This window comes from Neomonachus schauinslandi, chromosome 6 (genome assembly GCF_002201575.2).
Source record: "Neomonachus schauinslandi chromosome 6, ASM220157v2, whole genome shotgun sequence".
Lineage (NCBI taxonomy): Eukaryota > Metazoa > Chordata > Mammalia > Carnivora > Phocidae > Neomonachus > Neomonachus schauinslandi.
The window spans coordinates 126305619-126323883 of record NC_058408.1 but is presented as its reverse complement, the minus strand read 5'-3'; the positions used below and the strand labels follow the sequence as shown (position 1 = coordinate 126323883).

The 18265-nt window shown below is 38.5% G+C and overlaps 1 protein-coding gene across 1 annotated transcript in view; it reads left to right on the top strand.

Annotated features, from left to right (window-relative positions):
• CHUK (component of inhibitor of nuclear factor kappa B kinase complex) overlaps positions 1 to 18126 on the top strand; it is a 46625-nt gene extending 28499 nt beyond the window's left edge. Inside the window, exons 12-21 of the mRNA XM_021699712.1 lie at positions 435 to 558; positions 954 to 1105; positions 3805 to 3866; positions 5262 to 5371; positions 6168 to 6217; positions 12405 to 12501; positions 12794 to 12941; positions 13663 to 13793; positions 16051 to 16150; positions 16912 to 18126. Of these exons, the coding sequence (XP_021555387.1) occupies positions 435 to 558; positions 954 to 1105; positions 3805 to 3866; positions 5262 to 5371; positions 6168 to 6217; positions 12405 to 12501; positions 12794 to 12941; positions 13663 to 13793; positions 16051 to 16150; positions 16912 to 16941 (1004 nt within the window). The 3' untranslated portion in view covers positions 16942 to 18126. The remainder of the gene's footprint in view (positions 1 to 434; positions 559 to 953; positions 1106 to 3804; positions 3867 to 5261; positions 5372 to 6167; positions 6218 to 12404; positions 12502 to 12793; positions 12942 to 13662; positions 13794 to 16050; positions 16151 to 16911) is intronic.
• The last annotated feature ends 139 nt before the right edge of the window (positions 18127 to 18265 follow it).

Here is an 18265-nt window from a genome sequence, read left to right as displayed (position 1 = left end):
TGGGTTGGTAGTCCAGGAGATGAAATTTATTATTCAAAGGCAGGAAAGATGATGGAAAGATTGTGGAGGACATGGGACTTCATTTAGAACTTGAAAGAAATAAAGAATTCGGATTTATGGAGAAAAAAGGGAGTATTCCCTGTTAGATGCAAGAAAAAAAAAAAGATATAGGAATAATTGCGAGCTTTGTGATTATATAGTGATTATTCATTTTTATTTCCCCTCATACCTGGAATAGGGCTTGTGTATTGCAGGTGGTCAGTAAATATATATTGAACTGAATTAAACAGTAAGAATTTATTCTTTCTAGCATCAGGTTCTAGAATCTATGGGAATGATATTTGTATGGACAGGAAATCAGAAAGAATGATAGACAAACTCTAAAATTTTAAAAAGTAACTTCCCTCCTCTTTTTTCCATCTTTTTACATAAAGTACGGGACAGCAAAATACAGCTTCCAATTATACAGCTGCGTAAAGTATGGGCTGAAGCAGTACACTATGTGTCTGGGCTAAAAGAAGACTACAGCAGGCTCTTTCAGGGACAAAGAGCAGCAATGTAAGTGGATTCTGTTGTTTATAGGTGCAATGTCATGTGTATTAATGCTCAAGAATTAATCTTGCTGTTTTCACTAATCAGTATTCCATGCAATACTGAAATATTGGGCTAATCTGAAGTGTAATATTCTGACCAGACTTACAGAATTCTTACTAATGGTCTGAAACCATCCAGTTGCAGTAGTTTGAGAGTATTTCCTGAAAGGTCCTGGTATAAGAAGATTGTGTTATCTTAGAATATCACAGGCAGGGAGTCTTTAGAGATTAGATTCTAGAGATTAACTATTTCTCAGATTGATAATAGAAACTTAGGCTTTGGATTTATGGCAATTTAAGCTATTAAATTTTTGTCCAGTGTTTCTGAAATACTGATTTTTTTTTTTGGCTGTGGTTTAGGTTAAGTCTTCTTAGATACAATGCTAACTTGACAAAAATGAAGAACACTTTGATCTCAGCATCTCAGCAACTGAAAGCTAAATTGGAGTTTTTCCACAAAAGCATTCAGCTTGACTTGGAAAGATACAGTGAGCAGATGACTTATGGGATATGTGAGTGTTCGGGTAACATGTTTGAAAGAGGTGTTGCATCTCTTGAAGCTGTCTGCTACTTTGCCTTCTTGCCTCAGAGCCCATTGTTTTACTTATATTCACATTAGAACAAGAGACAGGTTGCCTCAAGTCATCATAAACAGTGTTTGTACTGAATAGTAGCTCCTTTAACCTTTCGTTTAGCAACTTTACTTCCCCAAAATTGGACTATAATTGGACTTAAATTGTTTAGCTCCAGAAAAATTAAAAGCAATTTAAGAACTTTTGATTTTCAAGCCTCATTTTTTAAAAAAATTTTATTTATTTATTTGATAGAGACGTAATGAGAGGGAACACAAGCAGGGGGAGTGGGAGAAGGAGAAGCAGGCTTCCTGCAGAGCAGGGAGCCCGATGTGGGGCTCGATCCCAGGACCCTGGGACCACGACCCAAGCTGAAGGCAGACACCTAACGACTGAGCCACCCAGAAGCCCCTCAAGCCTCATTTTAAAAATAGATACAAAGTCTTGGGGCGCCTGGGTGGCGCAGTTGGTTAAGTGTCCAACTCTTGGTTTTGGCTCAGGTTATGATCTTGGGGTCCTGAGATTGAGCCCCACAATGGGCTCCATGCTCAGCATGGAGTCTGCTTAAGACTTTCTCTCCCTCTCCCTCTGCCCCTCCCCCCTGTACACGCTCTCTCTCTCTCTCTCTCTCAAATAAATAAATCTTTTTATTTATTTTTATTTTTTATTTTTTTAAAAGATTTTATTTATTTATTTGAGAGAGAGAGACACAGCGAGAGAGGGAACACAAGCAGGGGGAGTGGGAGAGGGAGAAGCAGGCTTTCCGCCGAGCAGAGAGCCCGACGCGGGGCTCGATCCCAGGACTCTGGGATCATGACCTGAGCCGAAGGCAGACGCTCAACGACTGAGCCACCCAGGCGCCCTAAATAAATCTTTTAAAAAAAATAGATACAAAGCCTGTATTGGGGTGACTCCTTAACCAGGGAAATCTTAAACTACTTATCTTTCTGTAAATAATAACACAAATAATTCCAGGAGTTTCCCCCCCAAACCACCTACTGTGGAGTCCCTTTTTTTTTTTTTTTTTTTTAATATAGTACACAGCCTCCAGCTTCTCAGTATTTGACTCCAAGCTCTCTCCCTTCAAAGGTATTAAGGAAATGTAAGATGCTGAAGGGGTCACTGCCAATATTTCTGTTTTCTGTCATAAAACAAATTCTTTTTTGGGAAACAAGTCCTGTTTGTATACTTGAGCAAGTATAGGTACTGAATAAATGATCAGCAGTGTCCAGTTGTGTGAATAAGTTTACCCCCTGGAGCTGGTTCTATGATTGATGTTTTATTTCTATTCGTGTATAATAGGAATTCTGGTGAGTGACAAAACACTAATTATTTCACCAAATTATCTTTGAATAGTCAGTTGTATATTTTATACAAGTGTTAAAAAAGAATGGCATAGACCTGTATACTGATCTTAGAAGATCACTTGGGTCTTTAATAGAGTGATGTTTTAAGTTGGGGAAGCAAGCAAAGAAAGAAAAGCATATAAAGATGGTCTCACTTGTGAGGGAAAAGGGTATGTGTGTGGGCGCCTGGGTGGCTCAGTTGGTTAAGCGACTGCCTTTGGCTCGGGTCATGATCCTGGAGTCCCGGGATTGAGTCCTGCATCGGGCTCCCTGCTCGGCAGGGAGTCTGCTTCTCCCTCTGACCCTCCTCCCTCTCATGCTCTCTGTCTCTCATTCTCTCTGTCTCAAATAAATAAATAATAAAATCTTAAAAAAAAAAAAAAAGGGTATGTGTGTATGGAACAAATGATTAACAGTAAGATCCTTAGAGTGGAGAGGAGGAAGAGAGAGTCTTTTCTTTTTATATCCTTTTATAGTGTTTGATTTTTTAAAAAATCACGTTCATGTATTTTTCTTTTTGTCATTTTTTTTTTTTTAAAGATTTTATTTATTTATTTGACAGAGAGAGACACAGCGAGAGAGGGAACACAAGCAGGGGGAGTGGGAGAGGGAGAAGCAGGCTCCATGCAGAGCAGGGACCCCGATGCGGGACTCGATCCCAGGACCCTGGGATCATGACCTGAGCCGAAGGCAGTCGCTTAACCGACTGAGCCACCCAGGTGCCCTTTCTTTTTGTCATTTTTAAGAGAAAACCATTTATATTGGTTTCTTAGGGGTGCCATAACAAGTTACTATAAACTGGATGGCTTAAAACCACAGAAATTTACCGTCTCACAGTTCCAAAGGCTGAAAATCCAAAATCAGGGTGTTGGCAGGGTCATGATCCCCCTGAAAGCTATGGGGAAGAATACTTCCTTGCTTCTTCCTAGCTTCTCATGGTTTGCCAACAGTCCTTGGCTCCTTGGATTGCAGCTGCAGCACTGTAATCTCTGCCTCTGTTATCAAAATAGAGCTCTCCCTTCTTATGCCTGGGTCTCTGATCTCTTCTTATAAGGATATTAGTCATACTGGATTAATCAACCCTACTCTTAATTTAGCTAATTGCATCTGCAGTGATCCTATTTCCAAATAAGGTCACATTCTGAGGTACTGAATTAAGACTTCAACATACCTTTTTGGGGGACAGTTCAACCTATAACACCATTTCTGATGTTGATATGGCAAGGAGGTGGATAGATCAGTAATTAAAGCTATGCCTATTTCTGAGATAACCAATTAAGACTTTTTTTTTAGCCTCAGAAAAAATGTTAAAAGCATGGAAGGAAATGGAAGAAAAGGCTATCCACTATGCTAAGGTAAGATCACTAGTTCATTCTATATGCTTATTAATTCCTGAGGTCTCTTTTAGAAATTGTCTTTGGTTTTGGTATGTAGAATATTTTTCATGTTATTCCTGAATATCGAAAAAATCTAGTAGATGCTTTGTGTACCATAGCTGATAAAAATAAGGGCTTTGGGCAAATGAGATAAAACTGAAACCTCACTAAACTTCAGTTTCTAGGGGTGTCTGGGTGGCTCGGTTGGTGAAGTGTCTGCCTTTGGCTCAGGTCATGATCCCGGGGTCCTGGGATCGAGCCCTGCATCGGGCTCCCTGCTCAGTGGGGAGCCTGCTTCTCCCTCTCCCTCTGCCACTCCCCCGGCCTATGCTCGCTCTCTCTCTCAAATAAATGAATTTAAAAAACCTTCAGTTTCCATATTCTATTATGTGGACTTACCCTTTTTTTTTTTTTTAAATGATTCATTCTTTCTTTCTTTTTTTTTTTTTTTTTTTATTTGAGAGAGAGAGAATGAGACAGAGAGCACATGAGAGGGGGGAGGGTCTGAGGGAGAAGCAGACTCCCTGCCGAGCAGGGAGCCCGATGCGGGACTCGATCCAGGGACTCCAGGATCATGACCTGAGCCGAAGGCAGTCGCTTAACCAACTGAGCCACCCAGTCGCCCGGACTTACCCTTTTTAGTAGGATTATGCGGATTAAATGGGAGTAAATAATAAATGGTAGTTATTGCTGTTATTTTTATGACTGGTTTAGATAGGATAGCTATACATCTTGGTTACCTGAAATGGTCCTACTTTATACCTGCCTTGCCATAATTATCAATAGTACTCCCTTTCACTCTCAAAATTATACTTGTTTGGACAATAAATTATATATATGGTCATGCTAGTTTTAGCTCATTCTCTAGGAGGCATATTCCTTCCTCAGCTGTTACATCTTTCCATGGTCCCACTAAATTGTTACTCTCCTGGATGCTAGTGCTTACCCCAGGGACATGGGTAAGGCAGTTGATATCCTTGGGTAGGAAACTCATTATCTTTATCTTTCTGCATTCTTATTCAAGGCAGTTGGGAACAAGAGGCAGTGAAAATCATAGAACTGAGATGCAGTGGTTTTGGTGGCCACTTTTTCTCTCTTGTTAGTGACACCTCTATCTTTTTGCTTCTCAGGAGGAGAAAGCAAATGCTAGTAGTTTACTGTTGTCAGAAGTGAAAAGAGAGAAGCATAGGTATTAAGTCTGTCTTTCCATGAAAGATTGTCAGAATCTGAAGGATAAAAAAGCTTGGACAAAATCAGTGTTTCATATTAAATCATTTAGTTCCCCTACTGTTGTAGCAAGTCATTCTCTTGAGTTCTTTTCTGTTTTGTGTGGTGGTGAGCCTGTCATTTCTTTTGTGTTTCATCATATTTTAGGTGGGTGTCATTGGTTACCTAGAGGATCAGATCATGTCCCTGCACACTGAAATCATGGAGCTGCAGAAGAGCCCTTATGGAAGACGTCAGGCAGACTTAATGGAATCTCTGTAAGTAAGGAAGTCTTGTGTTGCTGGTATTGGTGTCTATAATTTTTTGTCTCAGGTGGTTCTTTCTGTGTATATCTGGCAGATTAAGCCTGTATCTGTTCTTTTCTATAGTTTTTCTTTCTCCAAATATATTGCCATCATATTTTAAAAGGAAGTTTTTCTTAGTCACAGAAATTTTGAAAATAACTTCCGGGATGACCTTTGCTTTTTTAATCAAAGCATCTTTTCATGTGAGTGTTATAAATTTTCAAGTATTCTAAGTTACAAACTATTGCCCTATTTACCATAGTTCTGGCCCAAGTTATTGTCCATTAAATGCCCTAAATGAGGTTAACTTCCTAAGTGAACCTGGATGGAAATTTCAGATTTTTTTCCCTAATCACAGGCCTTCATTTTTGCCCATTTAAGTGTTTCTGATACAGGGATGTTGAATATGTAATGGTAGATCAGAGCAGATATGAAGTATATTAAACTTTGCATTTTTATTTATTTTTTAAACTTTTTAAAAAAGATTTTATTTTTAAGTAATCTCTACACCCAGCGTGGGGCTTGAACTCATGACCCCAAGATCAAGAGTTGCATGCTTTACTGACTGAGCCAGCCAGGTGCACCTAAACTTTGCATTTTTAGATCTTGCTTATTACTCAGTGAAATGCTCTGTAAAATGTTCATTGGCAATATGTACTTGCTTTAAAATAGGTTTATACTCTATTCAAATAATATTGTTCATTTCAAGTTGTTAATTATTAGTCATTGAATTATCTTCACTTTTGGAAGCATGTTTTCTCTTTCATAGGGAACAGCGTGCCATTGATCTGTATAAGCAGTTAAAGCACAGACCTTCAGGTAAGACACTTATCACTGTACACAAAGGCATTTTAGGAAACCATCACAAACTTAACAAATCCAGGGGATTGGATTTTAAAACAAGCTGCAGAATAAATTCCAGTTTTGGTATTGCCATAGAGCTGTTTATGGTATGGCTTTTAAGTTGGTGAGAATTTGAGAGATTAGGAAGGCAAAGTAACAAGAAAATTGGGATAGAAAACTTTTTAAAGGGAAGTGAAAGGAAGGAATGAAAGAGAAAAAAGGAACTCAAGGAAGAGGAAGAGGAAGCAAGAAAATGTGTGGAAAGATGGAAAAAAATAAGTGCTGCTTAATATTAGAGAGGTTGGAAAGAATTTGATACGATGGATTCAGGTGTGGAATGATCAGAGGGAAGGCCCGTGTGCGAGGCCAAAGCAGTGTACTTTGAAAATTATGCCTTCATCTGCACCTGGTTACTGCTTATTTCATTGGCAAAACAATTCCTGTTGAACATTTGCTGAATACAGAACATGGTCTGTTGACAAGAGCATTGGAGTGGTAATTGGAAGGCTTGGATTCTAGATTGGGTAGCTTACTGACCAAGTACCTAATTTTCTTGTAACTCATTTTCCTCTTCTGTAAAATGGGGCTGAAACCCAGCTTTCCTAACTCAGTGAGTGTGTGTAGCAATGTATGTGAGAGGGTGTTTGTGAAAATGCCTTGAGAAGTATAAAGTATTATGTATCTGCAAGATATTATCCTTCTGTTAAAAATTGATTTGTTCTGATGGGTTATGGAAGAAATAAAGGTGAAGCCTGTGCCTTAATTTGGTATATATACCTAAATTACCAATAAATAAGTAAAACAAAAGACGTGTTTTATACTTTAAAATTTACAAACGTATGCAAATTAATATCCATCCATATGAAAGTCTATCTTAACAAATAATGTGATCTCCTCTACATCGGTTTTTATTGGAGTGGAATTTGTTAAGTTTATTCCTACAGACATTTATGAGGTACATATAAATAGGCACCTAACCCTGCCTGGGGTCAGGGATGGTTAGAGATTTCTTGCAGGAGATGACATCTGAGATAAGCCTTAAAGGATAAGTAGCAGTAGCTAGGTGAAAGGAGCTGGGCTCTTGGATATACAAGTATAGTCAGTCAAGACACGTATGTGTAACACTTAGCATGTTTGAGGAAATGCAGTGACTGGATTGTAGAGTTTTGGGAGGCTGGATCAGATGTGGCTGGATCATAAATGATCTGGTATGTTATGGTAGAGTTTGGATTTCATCATGATGGCAAAGAGATACCTTAAAAAATTTTAAGCAGGGGAATGGTATGACCAGATTAGCATTTCATAAATACAGCTTTGGTAGCAGTGCACATAGTGGATTAAAGTGTGGCTAGATTGAAGACAGGCATTGGTTATAAGGCTGTTGAAATAATCATAACTCAGTATAGGGTGGGCCATGAGTTAAGGCAGAGAGCCTGAACTGTGGAGATGGGGAGAGAGGAGGGTAAGGGTGAGAGAGACATTTAGGAGGTAGACCTGATAGTGTTGGGTGATGGATTGAATATGGATGGCTGGAGCTGGAGTAGGGAGTCATGATACCTCCCAAAATTCTTGCTATGGCAGCTGGGTGCATAGTCAGTAGGACCACTCACCATAATGGGAAGTATAGAAAGGATGGCAGACCTGATGGGAAAAGATGAATTCATTTTTGTACATGTTGATGTTAGGGTGTCAGTGGGATATTCAAGTAGAGATGTCTAATGAACAGTATTAAATATATATATGTAGGTATTGTATATGTATGCATGTATATATAAACACCCATACATATATACACATGTACATATGTATATGGATTTAGTAGAGAATATGGGGCTAGATATTTAGCTATTTGAGAATGATCAGCCATAAGAGTAAAGTGATCATCTTGAAAAAGTAGGTTGAGTAAGGAAGCCAAGGATGGAATCCCAGAGAATACCAACATTTAAGAAATGGCTAGAAGCAGAAGAGCCAGCAGAGAAGATGAGAAATGACCAGAATATATAGAAGGAATGATATGATAGGACAGGACAGAGAGAGTTTCAAGAAGAAAGTGATCAGTCGGGTAAAATGCTTCAGAGGTGTGGGTAATAAAAATGATGATGTAAATATTCATTCAACTAGCAGTTTGGACATCATTGTTGATCTTGGCAAAATATGGCCTTTTGGGAACAGAACTCAGATTATAGGAGGCTGAGGGAGGAATGAGACAGGAAGAAATAGAGAAGTCAGTCTAGACCAGCAGTTCCCAAATCGTGGTTTATGAACCCCTGAGGATCAATGAGGACAAAACTATTTTCATAACCCTAAGACATTTGCCTTTTTCACTATGTTGACATTTTCACTGATGCTGTGAAAGCATTGGTAGATAAACAGCTTATACCTTACTTAGCATGGATCATGGCACTAGTACCAAACTATGCAAGTAGTCATATACTTTTCACCACTATGCATTCACAGTTAAAAAAAGTTTCATTTAAGTATGTCCTTGATAAAGTAATAAGAATTCTATTTAAATCTCAACCCTTGGGTACATGTCTTTTCAATATTCTGTGTGATGAAATGGGAAGTGCCCCTAGAGCACTTCTCTATACTGAAGTCTGCTGTTTTTCTCAGGAAAGCCACTGTGGCAGGTGTCTTCTCAAAAGTTAATGAAGCATGGGGGCACCTGGGTGGCTCAGTCGTTAAGCATCTGCCTTCGGCTCAGGTCATGATCCCAGGGTCCTGGGATTGAGCCCCACATCGGGCTCCCTGCTCCGCGGGAAGCCTGCTTCTCCCTCTCCCACTCCCCCTGCTTGTGTTCCCTCTCTCGCTGTGTCTCTCTGTCAAATAAATAAATAAAATCTTAAAAAAAAAAAAAAGTTGGGGCGCCTGGGTGGCTCAGTCGGTTAAGCGACTGCCTTCGGCTCAGGTCATGATCCTGGAGTCCCTGGATCGAGTCCCGCATCGGGGTCCCTGCTCGGCGGGGAGTCTGTTTCTCCCTCTGACCCTCCCCCCTCTCATGTGCTCTCTCTCATTCTGTCTCAGATAAATAAATAAAATCTTTAAAAAAAAAAAAAAGTTAATGAAGCATGACTGTCACTTTAAGGGGAAAAAAAAACCAATGTTGGCAAAGATAAAATTCCATATTTCAGGCAAAAAAAATAGAATTTAGGAAAACTTGTATCCATCAACTGAAATTTGTCAGCTTCTCAGTACTTAGACTTTTTTGATGAGATCAGTGGTGATATTAAAAAAACATGGAAAATGTAAAACAAGGCCAGTTTTCTCACTAACATTTTTTGGAAAATAGTTATTTTTAATAAAAATGTGTTAACAGGTAGTTAGTTTTTTGTTATTTTTAAATAAATATTTTTAAACAAGAATTTTTGAGTGTATAGGGATCCTGAGACCAGTAAGTTTGAGAACTGCTTATCTAGGCTATTCTTTTCAGAAGCTTTGCTGTTAAGGAAAGAAAAGAGGTGAGGAGCTAAGTGATGTAGAATCAGGGGAGGTCAGTCTTCAGAAGGTAGACTTGAGCATATTTATGTGCTTGGGGCCAAAAGCCTGTGAAGAGGGAGGTCCCTAAACAAGCTTGAGAGGCTGACTCAATTAGGCTTGCTTCCACTGATATTAGAGGGATTGACGGTGTGGATACTAACACTTTTGTGGGTGTAGGGGTTGGAAGGTGAGGCTCTTACTGTTGTGGCCTCCCATCCTGAAGTAAGAAGTGGGGTTAACTTAACAGAAGAGGTGATGGAACAGAAGAGGTGATGACTACATAGATTTAAAGAGTACGCTAAAGATTTTTAGAAGCTGGTGTGTGCAGTGGAAGATGTTGCTGACCCAGAACATTTATTAAGAATCCAGAGCAGAAGTGAAAACCTGTTAAGTAGTAGTGACAACAGAGGAAATGGTAGTAGTTTTTTTGTTGGTGGTGTTTAGTGGCTTGGCTGCAGGAACTGACAGAGCAGATGGTTAGACTGATCCAGGCTTAGGATTTTGCAGAAAGTGATATAAGTGATAGAAGTTATGGTTAGAATAAAATAATTGAAACTTAAGATTTCAATAGAGCAAGTCTAATTCTTTTTTTCCCTTTAATCAATGTTCATTACTCCCAGTCTTCTGGCCAATGAATTGGGTATTGCAGATAAAGATACACAAAATTCCATCCATTGGATCAAATTAACTTCCTGTAGTCAGTGATAGCATTTGTTTGTTGTTGTCGCCTCTTCCTCCTCTCCTCCCCCTCCTCCTCATTATTATTATTATTATTATTAAGGATTTTAAGTAATCTCCACACCCATTGTGGAGCTCAAACTCACAACCCTGAGATCAAGAGTTGCACACTCCACCGACTGAGCCAGCCAGGCACCCCTGGATTATTTTTATAAAAACTTTGCAGTAGCCCTGTCAGCATACTAGCATATAATAGAGCCTAGAAAGAAATTTCCTATCTGGGTAGCTTATTTTGATCATTACCCTGAGTGACAAACTAGTTGTAACAAGAAGTTTTGTCTATTGTTGGAGCTTATGTAATCATAGTTGATACATGGTCTCTGGTGTCTTTTCTAGCTTAGAGTTGACTTGAGACTCTTGTTAAGCTAAAAATGGTGAAAAACAACTTTCTTCATTTTGTATGCTGGAGAAGGTGAATGTTCTGAGGTCTCTGACCATCTAAATGAGCTAGTTATATGGGGAAGCTTTCCTGGTCTGTGGGATTTAGGAAGGAGTGCTGTTGGGAGAGGAGCCTGTTTGGAATCTCTGTATCTGGTTGTTAATAAGAGAGAGACAAAGAGGGACATGTGTGGGGAATAAACTTGAGCTATGGGGGAGAGGTCTTTGCAGTAATAACAAAGGACACTGAACTTTTTAAAAACCTTTTTTGATACCCCTTTCATAGTAAAATGTGGGTAATAATAGTAGCCATCTCACAGGACTCTTACGAGGGTTAAATGAGAAGTGTTAAGTAGGTAATAGCAAATAATATTTTTGCATTTGAGATTATCGTCCAAGGAAATAACCAGCATGATCTTTGAGCAGTCTTCTAGTTTTAAAAACTTTAAATACCACTTTTTAAAATATAACAATGCTTTTTTGTTTTTGTTGTTTTTTTTTTTGAGAGAGAGGGAGAGGTAGCGTAAGCTGGACAAAGGGAAAGGGAGAGAGAGAATCTTAAGCAGGGTCCACACAGCATGGAGCCAGACACAGGGTTCGATCTCACGACCCTGAGGTCATGACCTGAGCCGAAATCAAGAGTCAGACACTCAACCGACTAAGCCACCCAGAAACCCTGTTTTTTGTTTTTTTTTTAATTGAGGTACATCTCCTATAAACTGTAGAACGAACTCACTGTTTCCACACACATTCTATTTGAGAACATTTGTCAGCTTCCAGTTTATAATATCATACTACCCTCAAACTGAACTTTCAGGGCGTCTGCAGGTCCTTTTATTAGTGCATCAGATTTGTCTTAAGTCTGTCAGCTTTTTTCAAAGTTTTCATGGGCTGTAAACAGATGGATAAACATGAAATTCCAAGCAACCTAGATGGGGCGAGGGCCTCCTTTTGAACCAGTGAAAGTTTGATGAATTGTCCTACTGTTTTTTTTTTTAAGATTTTATTTATTTATTCACACACACACACACACACACACACACACAGAGCACAAGTAGGAGGAACGGCAGAGAGGGAGAAGCAGGTTCCTTGCTGAGCAGGGAGCCGGACGTGGGGCTCGACCCCAGGGCTCTCAGATCATGACCTGAGCCGAAGGCTGACACTTACCTGACTGAGCCACCCAGGCGCCCCTGTCCTACTGTTTTTAAATAAATGTTATTAATCATCCAAGAAAAATTGATCTTTCAGACAGAAAGCTGCATATGTATCTGGGATTTGGGTTAATATGGGTTAAAGATGGGTAAACCTATTCTTCTCAAAACAGGCAACTAAGTTCTGTGAAGATATAGTGATAAATATATATATGTATTATATACACACAAACACACGTACTTTGTTTTTAGATATATAATTGTTTATTATATAATCTTAAAATTTTAATCCAATTTTAAGTTTAAATGGAGAGGTTTATTAATTAAAACTAGTTCTAGATTTTTAGGAATTTCTTATTTGGAGGCTGATATATTCATGCAGAAGAGAAGTTATACCCACTGACTGAGATCTTTTATAGATCACTCCTACAGCGACAGCACGGAAATGGTGAAGATCATTGTACATACTGTTCAGAGTCAGGACCGGGTTCTCAAGGAGCTGTTTGGTCATCTGAGGTAGAAAAATTGTTTTATTTCCTACTGAGAAGCCAGGGTACTTTTATCATGTTCCTTTCAAAGTATGATATCCCTTATTGGTAAATATACTAGACCTAGGAAGATATCTGGTGATACTTTGGGTAGCTTGACCCCAGTTGTGTGCATTTAGGTGTCCTATTTGTGTGCATCACTGTGGAGATCAGTCTCTAAATCTGGTGTTGATTGTAGTTCATTTTCCCAGCTGGGTGTGGGAGTATGGTGTACAGTCTTGGAGATGTGTAATTATCTGACGCTGATTTCATCTCTCCAGCAAGTTATTGGGCTGTAAGCAGAAGATTATTGATCTACTGCCCAAGGTGGAAATGGCCCTCAGTAACATCAAAGAAGCTGACAATACTGTCATGTTTATGCAGGGAAAGAGACAGAAAGAAATATGGCATCTCCTTAAAATTGCCTGTGTAAGTAACTTTTAATGAATTATTTTTTTTTAATTTAAAGATTTTATTTATTTGACAGAGAGAGAGAGAGCACAAGCAGGGGGAGTGGCAGAGGGAGAGGGAGAAGCAGGCGCCCTGCTGAGCAGGGAGCCACACGCAGGGCTTGATCCCAGGACTGGGATCACGACCTGAGCTGAAGGCAGATGCTTAACCGACTGAGCCACCCAGGCACCCCAACTTTTAATGTGACATTGATTTGCTGGTATTTCTTGCAAAAGGGATTTTTTTATCAGTATGACCTGGGTCCTTTTAAAGATGTGTGCATTTTGTGTTAGGTTGATGCACATGTTCTTTGCTTGGTGTTTCACTAGCAATTCAGATGCAGGATTTCATGATCATCCTTCATTATTTCTCTTTTCTCTGGTCTCATATTTATCTGCTCCTTCCAGCCCTAGACCACTGTGATATCCCAACCCAATTTGGGGGTAGATGTGCTTGACCAGTTAATAAAACTAACTCCTTGTTCAACAGGGTTTTTTTCCTCCAACTAAAGTGGAATGAGAAGGGCAGATAAATTCCATTTTAGTCAAGAAAGGGGTCAAGGACAGGACAGTTTTGTACAGAAATATTCTGGTTGTGTATATAAGTAGTGGTAGAAGTGTAAATCTTAGGAATGTTGTAGGAAATTGTATGAATCAATGGTGATGCTTGCCTATAATTTATTTACTTTTTTCCCCTTCAGACACAGAGTTCTGCCCGGTCCCTTGTAGTATCCAGTCTAGAAGGTGCAGTAACCCCTCAGGCATCAGCATGGTTTCCCCCAACTTCAACAGAACGTGAACATCCTCTGTCATGCGTGGTAACTCAAGATGGGTGGGTTCACTTTGCAACAATAGATAGTTGTTTTCAAGAGCAGTGGTGGGAATGAGGTAGAGCGTAATGGTTAAGACATAGTCTTCAGTGCTTTATTGACCAGGGTTGAATCCTGACTGTCACTTTGTAATAACCTTGTGCAAATTAACTGGATTCTTTTTTTTTTTTAAAGATGATTTTTTTTTTTTTTTAAGATTTTATTTATTTGCGAGAGAGAGAATGAGAGACAGAGAGCATGAGAGGGAGGAGGGTCAGAGGGAGAAGCAGACTCCCTGCTGAGCAGGGAGCCCGATGTGGGACTCGATCCTGGGACTCCAGGATCATGACCTGAGCCGAAGGCAGACGCTTAACCAACTGAGCCACCCAGGCGCCTTTAACTTGATTCTTTTAATGTTCACATTTCCTCACCTGTTAAATGGGAACTGCTGTGAAAATTCAATTAGATGTATGTGAAGTGCCTGGGAAGTAAATATCAGCAAATGTTATTTATTTAGCTCAATCCAAGTTCTAAGTTCTTTCTCTGTTACTGGCTTATCAGTTCTTTTACCCAAGCTATTTCTTCCATAACCATTTATGTCAGAAATTATGCTCTTTTGCATTTATCATTTTGGGGTCCTTGATCATCACCCCTCTAAAGAATGACTGAGTTTAATCTACTCTATTTTATAACTTAGTATTTCTAAAATCAGACTTCTTTCAATGCCTTAAGTCCGTTTTGCAAATAAGAACTCAAGTTTGAAGCCCTATATTTTCTTTTATTAATTCCTACTCTTCTGGTAAAAGCTGAATGACTATCCATTTCTGTTATTTTTCTCAGCATAAGATGTGCCGTATCCAGAGCCAGTGGCTCTTTGCTAGCTTGTGTATTGTCGCTTTTTTCACAACTCATGGAGGCCTCTACAGCAGCACCAGCATTACCTGGAAACTCTGCCCATAATTAGTTTTGCAGAAGTGCAGCCCATGTACATCACTGCTCAGGAGGTCATGCAGCTGCACATTCTGTACTCTACTTTTATGAGAGAAAAGCACATGGCAGGAAGGAAAGCTGGTATCAGGTATTTTATTTTTTTTAAAGAAAGCAAGTTACAGGGTATATCTTGGGGTCATTAGAGATTTGGCCCAATGTAATACATCCACAGGTACAGCACAGGCTGTAATTTAATTGACTTTAGGAAATATTCCATTAATCAGAGTTGAAGCAAATAAAATTTAATACATTACTAACCTTTTTGCTTTTATTAAAGGCATTTAGGTTTGTTAGGGGATGTTAATGGTTGCAAATGTCACCTCTATACAGGTAATTTCTAATTTGAGGTTGTGGTTGTTAGCAAAAGCATGTCAGACAGGAATTTCAAATATGTTTTCCAGTAGGAATATGTTACAAAGTAAAATTGATTTCAGTTATAATGTACACATAGTACCTAACCGCCAAGGATTGGAATCTGTTGGCCTCAATTTTTCCATCTTTTGAATACAAGCTAAATTTGAATTTAGTTCTAAGCTTATAGTGGCTACCGTCCATGGCCTAGAACTGATTTTAGTAAGTAGAGACAGAGGGTTGGTAAAAGGTAAAGGATAGAGGCCGTATGGCAGAGGGAAGTGGGGAAGGTGGAAACCAGAATCAGGATTTCCTTCAAATACAAACTTCCAGGGATACTTGTTGGTTCTGGGGAGCTCCCCTGTGATGCTATTTTCTTCTGCTGTCCTCAGGAATCAGCTTGCTTGTTTTCTTTTTCATTGCTGTCATCTGTAGTTTCCAACCAGAGTTTTCACCTTCCCTCATCTTTGCAGACCAGATTGTACTTTTTTCTCTTCACCCCTACATTTGTGTCTCTGAAATAAGCATACTGATGTTTCTACTACTTACAAGGAAAGGGAAATAGTCCAGAAACAAAAAGAGATTTTTCATGTATCTGTGCTATAATTATCTCCCCCACCTCCCAGAAAGCATTTTCGGTGCGGGAAATGTTGTATGGGAGTGCCGCTTTTGTTTCAGAGGAAAATGAGATTGGACTTCTAGTGGACTTCTTATCATTTGAGCTGGGCAGAGGCAACAGCTTGGATTAACAAGTAGGACTCTGCCTCTGGGTGGGAGGGAGGAGGAAACTGAAGACTATAGGAATCAGCTGCACTGGGGTGCTGGCTTGCAGGGCTGCGGAAAGGGCAGTGATCATCCTGACCCTGAAGACCAGAAGGTAGAGGAAATACATATGCCTCTTTGCTGCATTTGAAAAGGCTTTGTTTTTTCATCATACAGGGAAACTATAGCACAAATGATAGAAGAAAATTTGAACTGTCTTGGCCATTTAAGCACTATTATTCATGAAGCAAATGAGGAACAGGGCAATAGTATGATGGTAAGTTTTATATGGATATGGGTGTTTTAGGTTTTGTTGGGTGCAAAGGGTTTTAACTTTCCATGCTAGCCTCATCTGGCATTTGGGATGCATATGGGGAAGAGAAGAACTCAGAAGACAGACAAAGAACATTTGCATTATATCCTCGACCTCAAATCCCTATCTTCTCTTACTTACGGATATTACTCATGGATATACTAGGATTATGTCATCAGTAATCTTCAACAGTAGCATATTTCGTCAAATTAAATAGTGAACTTTTTTTTGCAATGTGACCACTGAAATTGAATGGTTTGTACCTTTTTGGTTCAGCAATCAATTTTCTCCAATAAGATGGGACAGGATTTGTACTATAATTCAAATATAGTAACTATAGTATGCAAAGTGAATAATGTTGATACTGTTGTAATTAGAAGTATTAAGAAGATTTGGTTACTGTGAATTACTGATTTGTTAAAACTCAGAGAAACCACAATAAAATGTTTACTGATTTAAGTTTACTACAGTTAGTCTCAAGGTCAACTGTTTGTATTTCCTTTCATTAATTATTTACTTCAAATATTTATGAAAACTCTTTGAAATACTTTAATTGGCAGGAAAGAAGGTAAAACTAAACTCTCTAATTGTAACTTATACTTCTGATTTTTTTAACTTTTGATTATAAAATGTCCAAACACACGGAAAACTTGCAAAAAGTAACACCCATAAACCTACTGCTTATAGTCAACATCTAACTGTAACTTTTTCATGCCTGGTTTTAGAATCTTGATTGGAGATGGTTAACAGAATGACTTGCTACTTATTCACTGTCCCCAAACCTATGGAGCACGTGTTGGAAATTTGTTTTTCTCCCATGAAACCATTCTTCAGATACCAGCAAATGGAAGAAATGGCTATGATCAGAAAATATGCATGATTTTACAAGCACAGTATTTTGACTTTAGGAAATTTTAACATCTGAACAGACAGAATTTTATGTCAGTGGACTTGTTTAAATATGATAGCTACTTAAGCACATCATGGCAATCCATTTGTCTTCAAACGTGATACAACACTTAACTGACTAAAAACATCTTTTACTATTTAACTTTTGGGCATAAGGCCAAAAGTAATATCTGTATTACTATATTGAAAACAAAACCTCGACTAACGTTTGTGTTCTAAGTAAAAGTTGTTTGCCTGTTTCTGTGGAAGAGACTACTTTCAAGTAAAACTATACTTCATGAAGAATAAACTCTACCTCCTTGTGTTGCATTCAGAAATGCTCTTCCTGGCAACATAAGGAGTTTAATCCCACTGCACATTTGACAGTATCCCTTTCCTACAGAAGGAATTGTGCATCTGTACGTTTAAAATGAGTTGATTCTCATAAATCTTGTTAAATGTGCTATGTATATATGTATTTAAGATGTACATTTAATAATATCAAGAAGATGCCTGTTAATTTATAATGTGTTTGGAAACTTGTTTTTCGACTTGTAAAAATGGGTCATTTGTTTAATGCATTTTTCATGTCTTGTCCTACAAATTTATAAAGATCTGCACTCCTTTATCTGTAACTCCCAAAAGTCTAAAAAGCTCTGAAAGCAAGGTCTTTCAAAAGCTTGGTAACAAAACTCATTTGCTTGCAAATCTAATCTGAACTGACACTGAATCTACTTATCCCATTTAGTGTGAATATTCATTTACTTTGCTGTGGAAATATTAATGTATTTGATTATTGCGGGGGTGGGGGGACTGACACAGACCCTCCTGGGTGTTTATGTAGTATGATATATGTACTGAATTATCTTTCTAAAATCTGAAAATTTCATAATTCTGAAACATCTTGCCCTAAGGGTTTCAGATAAAGGACTGTGGATCTATCATCTGTTAAATAAGTAATTTAGAACGTATTATGTGTTTTTTAAAAAATGTGAAATGCTTTTATATTCTAGACAGTTTTCCACTTTGTGTATTAAATGATTTTTAAATTACTTTTAGAATCTCTATTCATCATTATAATCAGATTATGATAGAATGTTTGAATTCCATGAAGTGGAACTGGAGCACAGAATAACATAATGGACCTTCAGTGTACTTTCCTTAGGAATTAAACAGGACTTATAGTAAAAA